Source organism: Scardinius erythrophthalmus, assembly GCF_964197995.2.
Source record: "Scardinius erythrophthalmus genome assembly, chromosome: 24".
NCBI lineage: Eukaryota > Metazoa > Chordata > Actinopteri > Cypriniformes > Leuciscidae > Scardinius > Scardinius erythrophthalmus.
The window spans coordinates 248,089-263,088 of NC_138244.1; the positions used below are offsets into that span (position 1 = coordinate 248,089).

The window sequence follows — 15,000 nt, forward strand, 5'->3', positions numbered from 1 at the left end:
AGAGTGAAGTATAACATCAACCTCGTGAAGGACCCCAAAACTAGAGCAGAGTTCGGACTGAACAGGTCTGTAGTACAGCAAGCACTAAACGAAGAAGAAGACAAAATACTCAGTAGATGGCAGCCAGTAAAAGAGGCACTCAGATCAGTGTGCCCTAGAGTGTGGATTTCAGTGGAGACCTTGAGCAAGATGGAGGACAGGAAGAAGAAGGAAGCAGCAGTCAATGGCAGCAGGACTAGAGCCGCAGAAGCCCAGGCTCAAATACATCATCAGCAAAAGAAAACGAAGCCGTGAAGAGGAGTATCAAGAAGGATAAGGAAGACTATGCCCTGAAAGCAGACTTGGATGCATCAGTGGAGATGCTGTATCCTCTCTTTGAGATGATCTGGGAAGAAGAGGAGATTCAGACAAACTGGAAAGAGGGATACCTGATAAAGATCCTCAGCAATCGTGCCAACTACAGAGGCATCACATCTCTGTCTGATCCGACTGAAGGTGTTCAGTCGGATCCTCCTGGAGAGAGTGAAAGACATTGCTGACACACAGCTTCCGGCAGAATAGATCACGCACAGACACTCCGCATCATAGCCGAACAGTCCCTCGAGAGGAATTCCCCCGTTTATCAACTTTGTCGACTATGAGAAGACATTTGACAGCTTGGATCAAGAGACCCTTTGGAAGCTCCTTTGAAACTACGGCATCCCAGTGAAGTTGGTCAACCTGATAAGAACATCTTATGATGGAATGTCTTGTAGAGTCATCCATGCAGGGCAGCTCACTAACATCTTCCAGGTGAACAATGGTGTGAGAAAAGGATGCCCAGTCGGGTTATGAAGGAAGACACAAGAGCGAAAAACCAGAATCCAGTGGACCTCGCGACCCAGCTCGAGGACTTAGACACTTCTCTCCCACAACAAACAGCAGATGCAAGAGAAGACAGATGTAGACAGATGTGTCTATCGCATCTCAGAGAGAAGACCAAGATCCTAACGATAAAATCCTCAAGCAAGGAACCAATATTTTTAACAACAACTACTTTTTATTATACAAATGAGTCATTTAAAATATCTACAAATTAATAAAACTGATCTGAGATAAGTTAAAAACTATTTTGAAGCCTCGTTTACAGAAATCACATGACTTTGCCAGTTTGATACAAATCACTGATTCAAAACTAATGATTCACTAAAGCTTCAGAAAAGCAGCAGTCACTATTGCTCACTGTTAGGTCATGAACTACTGGAACCTTATTGTGAAGTGTTACTGGAAACTGAATATAAGCCTCAAGAGTGAACACTTCTGCACTGTGACCGTTGTGATGTAAAGCACACTTTGCTCTGTACCGTGAGGAGAACAGGAGGGTTGTTGTTATTTTACACTCATGACATGATGAATGAGAATCACTGAGAGTAAGGAGAATCACAGTAAAGGGACTGAGGGGAACTGTGACTCGGCCCAGTGCTTGTACCTGCAGACTTTGTTGGGTTTGAGTTTGCACTTCCTGTTGTCGGGTTGATTAGCATCGTAGCAGCAGTCGTCTTTACACTGGTCACTGTATCCACAGTCACACTCCTCACCCGGCTCCACCAGCCCGTTCCCACAGATCGGCTGCCCGGACTCTGCCACACACACACACACACACACACACACATCAGCTGCGCTCAGACCTGCAGGACTCGTTCCATCAGTGGCTCTGATTGGCTCACCCACGAAGCAGCTGCCCCTCTTCTTCTCCAGCACCTGGCTGATGTTCTTGATGCTGCACACCGAGAACTTGTTGTTGTTCAGCTTGTCCCCGGATGTGGCGCGCGCGTACATGATGTAGTTCCCCCGCTCCTTCTTATCCTGGCTCTTGGACTCGCCCGGAGTGCACTCCGACCCGGAGTCATGCTGAGGAATAAGATCACCATCATCACGAGTATGACATATATCATAAATGCCGATTATTCCCTTGAATTTGTAATTGCGTTTATTAATTACGATTATCACAATTTACATTAAATGATGTGTTGAACTGCTTTATACCAGAGGTTCTACACTCGTTAGGCCACATTTCACCATGGTCAACAAGCCCCGCCCACTTTTTAAAGGATTTATAAATGATTGATTTTTCTTTTTATTGGTTATGGGAACAACAATGAATACACAATATTAGAGCTTTTAATGAAACATGGAAACTGCTCCTGAATAATGAAGAGTATCCCTGCATGCTAATCCCTCTCAGCGGAATACGCCGTGTGCCAGTAACGGGATTTACTGGTATTTTACTGTTATTTCCTGACTTACTAATGTACAACGTAACAATGTTTCATGCTCGTAGTTTCTTTTGTGCTTTATAAATAGTGATATTGAGAGCGATAAACAGCGCGCCGCCGCATTAGCATGTGCAGTTTCGCTACTAGCGCAGTATAACGGCTGACAGGAGAGTCCGTTTCTCTGAGGTTAGAGACTTAACTCTATTTCAGCGCACACTTACGCCTCTGCTAGTTCCAGTTGTGCTGGCTCTCTGAAGCAGTCGTGATTCGCCTCTCACAGCGTGACATGCTCTAAACACACCTCTTAAACACTATTCTTAAACACAATAATGTAAGGATTTTTTTTTATTGCGGCTTTGAACGATTACGTAATCATGGCATCCGTAATTCGATTAATTGTGCAGCCCTAATATTCATCATCATCATCATCATAACTGAAACGGAGACGCTGGTTATCAACACTTTACGTTTGTCCACTACACTGATGTTGTAGGCGTGTGTCGGTCACGTGTGTGCATCCACTCACCGGCGAGCCGAAGTTGTGTCCCACCTCGTGTGCGAATGTGATGTGTGAGACTTTGGGAGGCACGTGTGAGGCGTAGTTCTGCACTGTGATGATCCCGGTGTTCAGAGACTTCTTCTTCCCGTCGGAGTACAGCTTACTCTTCTCACAGATGCCTCCAGAACTCCCTGAGGACACACACACACACACACACATCAGCACACACACACACTCACTCACTCACTCAGGGCTCTCCTGCAGAAGCGCTGGTTTACCGGCGGGAGCCCCGACCCAGGCCAGACCCAGAACCCCGTCGTCGAAGTCCCGGTCCGTGAACACGTAGGCCAGGCAGTAGTCGTCGTGGTTCTGCTCGGAGTTCAGCTCCAGGAACTTCTCCACGCCGATGTTAGCGAAGCGGAACGGGTTCGTCCGGTCCCGCTCGTCACTGGTGGTGTTTATCTGAGACCAGCAGCGCAACAAACCAGTCAGAACCAGCTTCTACTACAGGTCCCCTCCTCATCCTTCCCTCCCGTCATTTACACCCACAAAATATTTTTCGCTGAGTATGTTGAGCGTCTAGTGTGTTGAGTGTGTTGAGTGTGTTGAGCGTCTAGTGTGTTGAGTGTGTTGAGTGTGTTGAGTATGTTGAGTGTGTTGAGTGTGTTGAGTGTGTTGAGCGTCCAGTGTGTTGAGTGTGTTGAGTGTGTTGAGCGTCTAGTGTGTTGAGTGTGTTGAGTATGTTGAGTGTGTTGAGTGTGTTGAGCGTCTAGTGTGTTGAGTGTGTTGAGTATGTTGAGTGTGTTGAGTGTGTTGAGCGTCTAGTGTGTTGAGTGTGTTGAGCGTCTAGTGTGTTGAGTGTGTTGAGTGTGTTGAGCGTCTAGTGTGTTGAGTGTGTTGAGTGTGTTGAGTATGTTGAGTGTGTTGAGTGTGTTGAGCGTCTAGTGTGTTGAGTGTGTTGAGTGTGTTGAGCGTCCAGTGTGTTGAGTGTGTTGAGTGTGTTGAGCGTCCAGTGTGTTGAGTGTGTTGAGTGTGTTGAGCCTCCAGTGTGTTGAGTGTGTTGAGTGTGTTGAGTGTGTTGAGCGTCCAGTGTGTTGAGTGTGTTGAGTGTGTTGAGCGTCCAGTGTGTTGAGTGTGTTGAGCGTCCAGTGTGTTGAGTGTGTTGAGTGTGTTGAGCGTCCAGTGTGTTGAGTGTGTTGAGTGTGTTGAGTGTGTTGAGCGTCCAGTGTGTTGAGTGTGTTGAGTGTGTTGAGCGTCCAGTGTGTTGAGTGTGTGTGTCCAGTGTGTTGAGTGTATTGAGCGTGTGTGTCCAGTGTGTTGAGTGTGTTGAGTGTGTTGAGTGTGTTGAGCGTCCAGTGTGTTGAGTGTGTTGAGTGTGTTGAGCGTCCAGTGTGTTGAGTGTGTTGAGTGTGTTGAGCGTCCAGTGTGTTGAGTGTGTTGAGCGTCCAGTGTGTTGAGTGTGTTGAGTGTGTTGAGCGTCCAGTGTGTTGAGTGTGTTGAGTGTGTTGAGTGTGTTGAGCGTCCAGTGTGTTGAGTGTGTTGAGTGTGTTGAGCGTCCAGTGTGTTGAGTGTGTTGAGTGTTTTGAGTGTGTTGAGTGTGTTGAGCGTCCAGTGTGTTGAGTGTGTTGAGTGTGTTGAGTGTCCAGTGTGTTGAGTGTGTTGAGCGTCCAGTGTGTTGAGTGTGTTGAGTGTTTTGAGTATGTTGAGTGTGTTGAGCGTCCAGTGTGTTGAGTGTGTTGAGTGTTTTGAGTGTGTTGAGTGTGTTGAGCGTCCAGTGTGTTGAGTGTGTTGAGTGTGTTGAGCGTCCAGTGTGTTGAGTGTGTTGAGCGTCCAGTGTGTTGAGTGTGTTGAGAGTGTTGAGTGTGTTGAGTGTGTTGAGTGTGTTGAGCGTCCAGTGTGTTGAGTGTGTTGAGTGTGTTGAGCGTCCAGTGTGTTGAGTGTGTTGAGTGTTTTGAGTGTGTTGAGCGTCCAGTGTGTTGAGTGTGTTGAGCGTCCAGTGTGTTGAGTGTGTTGAGCGTCCAGTGTGTTGAGTGTGTTGAGCGTCCAGTGTGTTGAGTGTGTTGAGTGTGTTGAGCGTCCAGTGTGTTGAGTGTGTTGAGTGTGTTGAGCCTCCAGTGTGTTGAGTGTGTTGAGTGTGTTGAGTGTGTTGAGCGTCCAGTGTGTTGAGTGTGTTGAGTGTGTTGAGCGTCCAGTGTGTTGAGTGTGTTGAGTGTGTTGAGCGTCCAGTGTGTTGAGTGTGTTGAGTGTGTTGAGCGTCCAGTGTGTTGAGTGTGTTGAGTGTGTTGAGCGTCCAGTGTGTTGAGTGTGTTGAGCGTCCAGTGTGTTGAGTGTGTTGAGTGTGTGTGTCCAGTGTGTTGAGTGTATTGAGCGTGTGTGTCCAGTGTGTTGAGCGTCCAGTGTGTTGAGTGTGTTGAGTGTGTTGAGCGTCCAGTGTGTTGAGTGTGTTGAGCGTCCAGTGTGTTGAGTGTGTTGAGCGTCCAGTGTGTTGAGTGTGTTGAGCGTCCAGTGTGCTGAGTGTGTTGAGTGTGTTGAGTGTGTTGAGCGTCCAGTGTGTTGAGTGTGTTGAGTGTTTTGAGTGTGTTGAGTGTGTTGAGCGTCCAGTGTGTTGAGTGTGTTGAGCGTCCAGTGTGTTGAGTGTGTTGAGCGTCCAGTGTGTTGAGTGTGTTGAGTGTGTTGAGCGTCCAGTGTGTTGAGTGTGTTGAGTGTGTTGAGTGTGTTGAGCGTCCAGTGTGTTGAGTGTGTTGAGTGTATTGAGCGTCCAGTGTGTTGAGTGTGTTGAGAGTGTTGAGTGTGTTGAGCGTCCAGTGTGTTGAGTGTGTTGAGCGTCCAGTGTGTTGAGTGTGTTGAGTGTGTTGAGCGTCCAGTGTGTTGAGTGTGTTGAGTGTGTTGAGCGTCCAGTGTGTTGAGTGTGTTGAGCGTCCAGTGTGTTGAGTGTGTTGAGCGTCCAGTGTGTTGAGTGTGTTGAGCGTCCAGTGTGTTGAGCGTCCAGTGTGTTGAGTGTTTTGAGTGTGTTGAGTGTGTTGAGTGTGTTGAGTGTGTTGAGCGTCCAGTGTGTTGAGTGTTTTGAGTGTGTTGAGTGTGTTGAGTGTGTTGAGTGTGTTGAGTGTGTTGAGCGTCCAGTGTGTTGAGTGTGTTGAGTGTTTTGAGTGTCCAGTGTGTTGAGTGTGTTGAGTGTGTTGAGCGTCCAGTGTGTTGAGTGTGTTGAGTGTTTTGAGTGTGTTGAGTGTGTTGAGCGTCCAGTGTGTTGAGTGTGTTGAGTGTTTTGAGTGTCCAGTGTGTTGAGTGTGTTGAGTGTGTTGAGCGTCCAGTGTGTTGAGTGTGTTGAGTGTGTTGAGTGTGTTGAGCGTCCAGTGTGTTGAGTGTTTTGAGTGTCCAGTGTGTTGAGTGTGTTGAGTGTGTTGAGCGTCCAGTGTGTTGAGTGTGTTGAGTGTTTTGAGTGTGTTGAGTGTGTTGAGCGTCCAGTGTGTTGAGTGTGTTGAGTGTTTTGAGTGTCCAGTGTGTTGAGTGTGTTGAGTGTGTTGAGCGTCCAGTGTGTTGAGTGTGTTGAGCGTCCAGTGTGTTGAGTGTGTTGAGTGTGTTGAGCGTCCAGTGTGTTGAGTGTGTTGAGTGTGTTGAGCGTCCAGTGTGTTGAGTGTGTTGAGTGTGTTGAGCGTCTAGTGTGTTGAGTGTGTTGAGTGTGTTGAGCGTCCAGTGTGTTGAGTGTGTTGAGTGTGTTGAGCGTCCAGTGTGTTGAGTGTTTTGAGTGTCCAGTGTGTTGAGTGTGTTGAGTGTGTTGAGTGTGTTGAGCGTCCAGTGTGTTGAGGGTCCAGTGTGTTGAGTGTGTTGAGTGTGTTGAGTGTATTGAGCGTGTGTGTCCAGTGTGTTGAGTGTGTTGAGTGTGTTGAGCGTCCAGTGTGTTGAGCGTCCAGTGTGTTGAGTGTATTGAGCGTGTGTGTCCAGTGTGTTGAGTGTGTTGAGTGTGTTGAGCGTCCAGTGTGTTGAGCGTCCAGTGTGTTGAGTGTATTGAGCGTGTGTGTCCAGTGTGTTGAGTGTGTTGAGTGTGTTGAGCGTCCAGTGTGTTGAGCGTCCAGTGTGTTGAGTGTGTTGAGTGTATTGAGCGTGTGTGTCCAGTGTGTTGAGTGTGTTGAGCGTCCAGTGTGTTGAGTATATTGAGCGTGTGTGTCCAGTGTTGAGTGTGTTGAGTGTGTTGAGTGTGTTGAGCGTCCAGTGTGTTGAGCGTCCAGTGTGTTGAGTGTGTTGAGTGTATTGAGCGTGTGTGTCCAGTGTGTTGAGTGTGTTGAGTGTATTGAGCGTGTGTGTCCAGTGTGTTGAGTGTGTTGAGTGTATTGAGCGTGTGTGTCCAGTGTGTTGAGTGTGTTGAGCGTCCAGTGTGTTGAGTGTGTTGAGTGTATTGAGCGTGTGTGTCCAGTGTGTTGAGTGTGTTGAGTGTATTGAGCGTGTGTGTCCAGTGTGCTGAGTGTGTTGAGCGTCCAGTGTGTTGAGCGTCCTCGTTTAGTGAGATCAAATAATAAATCTACTGCAGGATCTAGGAAAAATCTAATTGTTATTAAAACAGAAAATGTTGCTATTAGTAAACAAAAACAATTTCTAAAGCTAGGTCTTTTAAACATTAGATCACTCACACCTAAGGCAGTTATTGTAAATGAAATAGTCACAGATAATAGCTTCGATGTACTTTGCCTTACTGAAACCTGGCTTAAACCAAATGATTATTTTGGTTTAAATGAGTCTACTCCATCAGGATACTCCTATAAGCACGAGCCCCGTCTGATTGGTCGTGGCGGCGGTATTGCAACTATCTATAGAGATATTCTCAATGTTACTCAGAAAACGGGTTATAAGTTTATTTTATTTGAAGTACTTGTACTAAATGTTACGCTCTTAGATGACAGAAAAACATCCCTATTATCTTTAGCCTTGGCTACCGTATATAGACCACCAGGGCCTTACGCTGATTTCCTAAAAGAATTTGCAAATTTTCTCTCAGATCTATTGGTCAATGTCGATAAAATATTAATTGTTGGAGATTTTAACATACACGTAGATAATCAAAATGATACGTTAGGGGCTGCGTTTATAGACTTATTAAACTCCTTTGGGGTTAAGCAAAACGTTACCGGACCAACTCATCATTTTAATCATACACTCGATTTAATTATATCACATGGAACCGATCCAACCGATATAGATATCATTCCGCAAAGTGATGATGTAACTGACCATTACATGGTAACTTGCATATTACGTACCCCGGTAATATATCATGCTGCGCCGCGTTATCGATTAGGCAGAACAATCCTTCCATCCACCATAGATAATTTTTCAAATTGCTTATCGGATCTGTCTCAGCTGCTGCCTGAACCTAAACAAACAGATGAACTAGACGAACTAACCAGCACTATGAGCACCGTTCTCTCTGGAAAATGGGATATTGTTGCACCTATGAGACTAAAAAAGGTCAGAGAGAAAATAAAAGCACCATGGTACAACAATACTACTCGTGTTCTAAAGAGAGAAACCCGTAAATTAGAGCGTAAATGGAAACAAACTAATTTAGAGGTTTTTAGAATCGCTTGGAAAGACAGTACGTCACGCTATAAAAAGGCCCTAAAAGCGGCCAGGGCTGAGCATCTCCGCAAACTAATAGAAAATAACCAAAACAATCCTAGGTTCTTATTTAACACCGTGGCTAGACTAACAAATAAACAAGCGTCACCTGAACAAAATATTCCGTTACAGTTTAGTAGTAATGATTTCATGAATTTTTTCACTGAGAAAATAGAAAACATCAGATCCACAATTGTAAACGTTCAATCTTCAATCGCGCCTTATAATTCAGCCTCGATTATCACCCCGCAAGAACAATTACAGTGCTTTACAACTATAGAACAAAAAGAGTTAAATAAATTTATCATTTCCTCTAAAACAACAACATGTTTATTTGATCCCATACCAACTAAACTCTTGAAAGAAGTGTTACCTGTAGTGGAAGAGCCTCTCCTCAATATTATTAACTCGTCTTTATCTTTAGGTCATGTTCCAAGAACATTTAAATTGGCAGTTATAAAACCACTCATTAAGAAACCACAATTAGACCCAAATAACCTAGCAAATTATAGACCCATTTCAAATCTTCCTTTTATGTCCAAAATATTAGAAAAAGTTGTGTCTGCCCAACTGGGCTCTTTCTTGCAAGAAAATGACACCTATGAAAAGTTTCAGTCTGGGTTCAGGCCGCATCATAGCACTGAAACTGCGCTCGTTAAAATCACAAATGATTTACTCTTAGCTTCTGACCAAGGCTGTATCTCAATACTAGTTTTACTTGATCTTAGTGCTGCGTTCGATACTATAGATCACACAATACTCTTAGATCGGCTACAAAACTATACCGGTGTTCAAGGACAAGCATTAAGCTGGTTCAGATCATACCTATCTGACCGCTACCATTTTGTCTATTTAAACGGAGAAAAATCGATCATAACTCCAGTAAACTATGGAGTGCCGCAAGGATCTGTGTTAGGCCCTCTATTATTCTCAATATATATGCTGCCACTTGGAAATATTATAAGGAAACATGGAATTAGTTTCCATTGTTATGCTGATGACACTCAACTATATATATCATCACGGCCGGATGAAAACGCTAAATTATCCAAATTGACAGAGTGTGTTAAAGATATAAAAGATTGGATGACGCACAATTTTCTTTTATTAAATCCAGATAAGACAGAGGTAATACTTATCGGTTCAAAAAACCGCCCACAAAACCTCTCACAATACAACTTTAACATAGTAGGGTGTCCTGTTACTTTATCCTCTACAGTAAAAGACCTGGGTGTTATATTAGATTGTAACTTGTCTTTTGAAAATCATATTTCATATGTTACAAAAACAGCATTTTTTCACCTTAGAAATATTGCTAAATTACGTAACATGCTATCTGTCTCTGATGCAGAAAAGCTAGTTCATGCATTCATGACCTCGAGACTAGATTACTGTAATGCTTTATTAGCTGGTTGTCCTGCATCCTCAATAAACAAGCTACAGTTAGTCCAAAATGCCGCCGCTAGAGTTCTTACTAGATCAAGAAAGTTTGACCATATAACACCAATTTTATCATCACTACACTGGTTACCTATAAAGTTCCGTAATAATTACAAGGTATTGCTACTGACTTATAAAGCCCTAAACGGCTTAGCTCCAGTTTATTTAACGGATCTTCTATCGCCCTATAATCCATCGCGCTCTTTAAGATCACTAAATTCGAGGCTTCTGGTCATACCTAGGATATCCAGATCCACCAAAGGAGGGAGAGCATTTTCACATTTAGCACCAAAACTCTGGAATAGCCTTCCTGATACTGTTCGTTGCTCAGATTCGCTCTCCCAGTTTAAAACTAGATTAAAGACGCATCTCTTCAGCCAGGCATTCATATAATATTTTAATCTTACAGTTAAATCCGGTCTCTACTTCATAAACGCCAGAGGAGAACTGGCCCCCGACTGAGCCTGGGTTCTCCCAAGGTTTTTTTTTCTCCATTAGGTCACCTAATGGAGTTTTTCGGTTCCTTGCCACTGTTGCCTTTGGCTTGCTCAGTTGGGGATGCTTAAATTGATTAATCGATTCACCAGTGCTATTGATCTGCATTACCAAACGTGGATGTTTTACACCAGAAACAAACACTGATGTACTATTTTATTTAATACTGTGAAGCTGCTTTGATACAATCTGTATTGTGAAAAGCGCTATATAAATAAAGTTGACTTGACTTGACTTGTTGAGTGTGTTGAGTGTGTTGAGCGTCCAGTGTGTTGAGTGTGTTGAGTGTGCTGAGTGTGTTGAGTGTGTTGAGTGTGTTGAGCGTCCAGTGTGTTGAGCGTCCAGTGTGTTGAGTGTGTTGAGCGTCCAGTGTGTTGAGTGTGTTGAGTGTGTTGAGCGTCCAGTGTGTTGAGTGTGTTGAGTGTGTTGAGTGTGTTGAGTGTGTTGAGCGTCCAGTGTGTTGAGTGTGTTGAGTGTATTGAGCGTGTGTGTCCAGTGTGTTGAGTGTGTTGAGTGTATTGAGCGTGTGTGTCCAGTGTGCTGAGTGTGTTGAGCGTCCAGTGTGTTGAGTGTGTTGAGTGTGTTGAGCGTCCAGTGTGTTGAGTGTGTTGAGTGTGCTGAGTGTGTTGAGCGTGTGTCCAGTGTGTCCAGCATGTTGAGCGTGTCGAGTGTGTTGAGGGTGTTGAGTGTGTCCAGCGTGTCACGTGTGTTGAGTGTGTCCAGCGTGTCACGTGTGTTCAGCGTGTCACGTGTGTTGAGTGTGTCCAGCGTGTCACGTGTGTTGAGTGTGTCCAGCGTCCAGTGTGTTGAGTGTGCTGAGTGTGTTGAGCGTCCAGTGTGTTGAGTGTGTTGAGTGTGCTGAGTGTGTTGAGCGTGTGTCCAGTGTGTCCAGCATGTTGAGCGTGTCGAGTGTGTTGAGGGTGTTGAGTGTGTCCAGCGTGTCACGTGTGTTGAGTGTGTCCAGCGTGTCACGTGTGTTCAGCGTGTCACGTGTGTTGAGTGTGTCCAGCGTGTCACGTGTGTTGAGTGTGTCCAGCGTGTCACGTGTGTTGAGTGTGTCCAGCGTGTCACGTGTGTTGAGTGTGTCCAGCGTGTCGCGTGTGTTGAGTGTGTCCAGCGTGTCGCGTGTGTTGAGTGTGTCCAGCGTGTCGCGTGTAGAGTGTGTCCTGCGTGTCACGTGTGTCGAGTGTGTCCTGCGTGTCACGTGTGTCGAGTGTGTCCAGTGTGTCCAGCGTGTCACGTGTGTTGAGTGTGTCCAGCGTGTCACGTGTGTAGAGTGTGTCCTGCGTGTCGCGTGTGTCGAGTGTGTCCAGCGTGTCACGTGTGTTGAGTGTGTCCAGCGTGTCACGTGTGTAGAGTGTGTCCTGCGTGTCGCGTGTGTAGAGTGTGTCCAGTGTGTTGAGTGTGTCCAGCGTGTCACGTGTGTAGTGTGTCCTGCGTGTCACGTGTGTAGAGTGTGTCCAGCGTGTCACGTGTGTTGAGTGTGTCCAGCGTGTCACGTGTGTTGAGTGTGTCCAGCGTGTCACGTGTGTAGAGTGTGTCCTGCGTGTCGCGTGTGTTGAGTGTGTCCAGTGTGTTGAGTGTGTCCAGCGTGTCACGTGTGTAGTGTGTCCTGCGTGTCACGTGTGTAGAGTGTGTCCTGCGTGTCACGTGTGTAGAGTGTGTCCTGCGTGTCGCGTGTGTCCAGTGTGTCCAGTGTGTTGAGTGTGTCCAGTGTGTTGAGTGTGTCCAGCGTGTCACGTGTGTTGAGTGTGTCCTGCGTGTCACGTGTGTCGAGTGTGTCCAGTGTGTCACGTGTGTAGAGTGTGTCCTGCGTGTCACGTGTGTCGAGTGTGTCCAGCGTGTCACGTGTGTGTCCTGCGTGTCACGTGTGTCGAGTGTGTCCAGCGTGTCACGTGTGTAGAGTGTGTCCTGCGTGTCACGTGTGTAGAGTGTGTCCTGCGTGTCGCGTGTGTTGAGTGTGTCCAGCGTGTCACGTGTGTAGAGTGTGTCCTGCGTGTCACGTGTGTCGAGTGTGTCCAGTGTGTTGAGTGTGTCCAGTGTGTTGAGTGTGTCCAGCGTGTCACGTGTGTTGAGTGTGTCCAGCGTGTCACGTGTGTAGAGTGTGTCCTGCGTGTCGCGTGTGTAGAGTGTGTACAGCGTGTCACGTGTGTAGAGTGTGTCACGTGTGTAGAGTGTGTCCAGTGTGTTGAGTGTGTCCAGTGTGTTGAGTGTGTCCAGCGTGTCACGTGTGTTGAGTGTGTCCTGCGTGTCACGTGTGTCGAGTGTGTCCAGTGTGTTGAGTGTGTCCAGTGTGTTGAGTGTGTCCAGTGTGTTGAGTGTGTCCAGCGTGTCACGCGTGTTGAGTGTGTCCAGCGTGTCACGTGTGTAGAGTGTGTCCTGCGTGTCACGTGTGTAGAGTGTGTCCTGCGTGTCGCGTGTGTCCAGTGTGTCCAGTGTGTTGAGTGTGTCCAGTGTGTTGAGTGTGTCCAGCGTGTCACGTGTGTTGAGTGTGTCCTGCGTGTCACGTGTGTAGAGTGTGTCCTGCGTGTCGCGTGTGTCCAGTGTGTCCAGTGTGTTGAGTGTGTCCAGTGTGTTGAGTGTGTCCAGCGTGTCACGTGTGTAGAGTGTGTCCTGCGTGTCACGTGTGTAGAGTGTGTCCTGCGTGTCACGTGTGTCGAGTGTGTCCAGCGTGTCACGTGTGTTGAGTGTGTCCAGCGTGTCACGTGTGTTGAGTGTGTCCAGCGTGTCACGTGTGTAGAGTGTGTCCTGCGTGTCGCGTGTGTCCAGTGTGTCCAGTGTGTTGAGTGTGTCCAGTGTGTTGAGTGTGTCCAGCGTGTCACGTGTGTAGAGTGTGTCCTGCGTGTCACGTGTGTAGAGTGTGTCCTGCGTGTCACGTGTGTCGAGTGTGTCCAGCGTGTCACGTGTGTAGAGTGTGTCCTGCGTGTCACGTGTGTAGAGTGTGTCCTGCGTGTCGCGTGTGTTGAGTGTGTCCAGCGTGTCACGTGTGTAGAGTGTGTCCTGCGTGTCACGTGTGTTGAGTGTGTCCTGCGTGTCACGTGTGTCGAGTGTGTCCAGTGTGTTGAGTGTGTCCAGTGTGTTGAGTGTGTCCAGCGTGTCACGTGTGTTGAGTGTGTCCAGCGTGTCACGTGTGTAGAGTGTGTCCTGCGTGTCGCGTGTGTAGAGTGTGTACAGCGTGTCACGTGTGTAGAGTGTGTCCTGCGTGTCACGTGTGTAGAGTGTGTCCAGTGTGTTGAGTGTGTCCAGTGTGTTGAGTGTGTCCAGCGTGTCACGTGTGTTGAGTGTGTCCTGCGTGTCACGTGTGTCGAGTGTGTCCAGTGTGTTGAGTGTGTCCAGCGTGTCACGTGTGTTGAGTGTGTCCTGCGTGTCACGTGTGTCGAGTGTGTCCAGTGTGTTGAGTGTGTCCAGTGTGTTGAGTGTGTCCAGTGTGTTGAGTGTGTCCAGCGTGTCACGTGTGTAGAGTGTGTCCTGCGTGTCACGTGTGTAGAGTGTGTCCTGCGTGTCGCGTGTGTCCAGTGTGTCCAGTGTGTTGAGTGTGTCCAGTGTGTTGAGTGTGTCCAGCGTGTCACGTGTGTTGAGTGTGTCCTGCGTGTCACGTGTGTTGAGTGTGTCCAGTGTGTTGAGTGTGTCCAGTGTGTTGAGTGTGTCCAGCGTGTCACGTGTGTAGAGTGTGTCCTGCGTGTCACGTGTGTAGAGTGTGTCCTGCGTGTCGCGTGTGTCCAGTGTGTTGAGTGTGTCCTACGTGTCACGTGTGTTGAGTGTGTCCAGTGTGTGTTGAGTGTGTCCAGCGTGTCATGTGTGTCGAGTGTGTTGAGTGTGTGACTGACCCGGATCCTCTTGACCATGAAGCTGATGTTGCGGATGCCCATGAAGTCTGTGCCCTGGTAGATGGCGTCGATGGCCTTCACATGACTGGAGATCTGAGGAGACACACAGAACATCTTCATCACCCTCATCATCATCTTCATCAGCATCATCTTCATCACCACTATCATGACCATCATCACCCTCTTCTTCATCATCATCATCACCCTCATCATCATCATCACCCTCTTCTTCATCATCATCATCACCCTCATCATCATCATCATCACCCTCATCATCATCATCACCCTCTTCTTCATCTCTGAGGTTAGACCTGTACCTGAGCGATGACGGCCTCTCTGGTCTTGTAGTATTTGAAGAACAGGTGATCGGTCTGGATGAAGAGCTGGCAGGTGTTCTTCTCCACCTGAGTCATCCTCCTCTTCCTCAGTAACGCCTGATCCTGCGCTGACGACTTCTCCTGCAGAGACAGAGTCATTTATACAGCGCTTTAACAATATAGAGTTCCACAGCAGCTTTACAGTGATAACAGGAGAGTACAGTAGCAGAGAGTGTTCAGGCTTTACAGCAGATCTAGAATAAAGTTATTGTCCAGATAAAGTTAGTTTTGATTGATTCACTTCTGTTGCAAAGATCATTAGTTATTAACTCAGGGGCCGCTAACACAACTCTAACTGAGAACAGGAACTTCTCATGCGCTCCGGCCGTTCATTGGCAGGACAGCAGTGTTTGGGGCTCGAGAACGCTGACTTTGAAACAGGATCCAAGGTGCAAGTTTTGACAATGTTTGAAAAACGTGATCATCTCCGTGTAAACTTCAAAAGCGTGAGTGTGTGAGGATGCGAGCGCTTGAGAGTGTGTGTGTCAGTGAGGAGTTCA

At 47.0% G+C, this 15,000-nt stretch overlaps 1 protein-coding gene across 3 annotated transcripts in view; it reads right to left on the reverse strand.

Annotated features, from left to right (window-relative positions):
* The window catches only part of adam10b (ADAM metallopeptidase domain 10b), a 38,384-nt gene that overhangs the window by 11,161 nt on the left and 12,223 nt on the right, over positions 1–15,000 (reverse strand). For all 3 annotated transcript variants that reach the window (XR_014029406.1, XM_081356355.1, XM_081356356.1), the window contains 6 exons: positions 14,441–14,581; positions 14,124–14,216; positions 3,033–3,216; positions 2,782–2,945; positions 1,707–1,890; positions 1,469–1,619 (listed from right to left, as the gene is read on the reverse strand). Coding sequence is in view for 2 of the 3 variants with exons in the window: in XM_081356355.1 (XP_081212481.1) it covers positions 1,469–1,619; positions 1,707–1,890; positions 2,782–2,945; positions 3,033–3,216; positions 14,124–14,216; positions 14,441–14,581 (917 nt within the window). In the remaining variant the exon portion in view is untranslated. The remainder of the gene's footprint in view (positions 1–1,468; positions 1,620–1,706; positions 1,891–2,781; positions 2,946–3,032; positions 3,217–14,123; positions 14,217–14,440; positions 14,582–15,000) is intronic.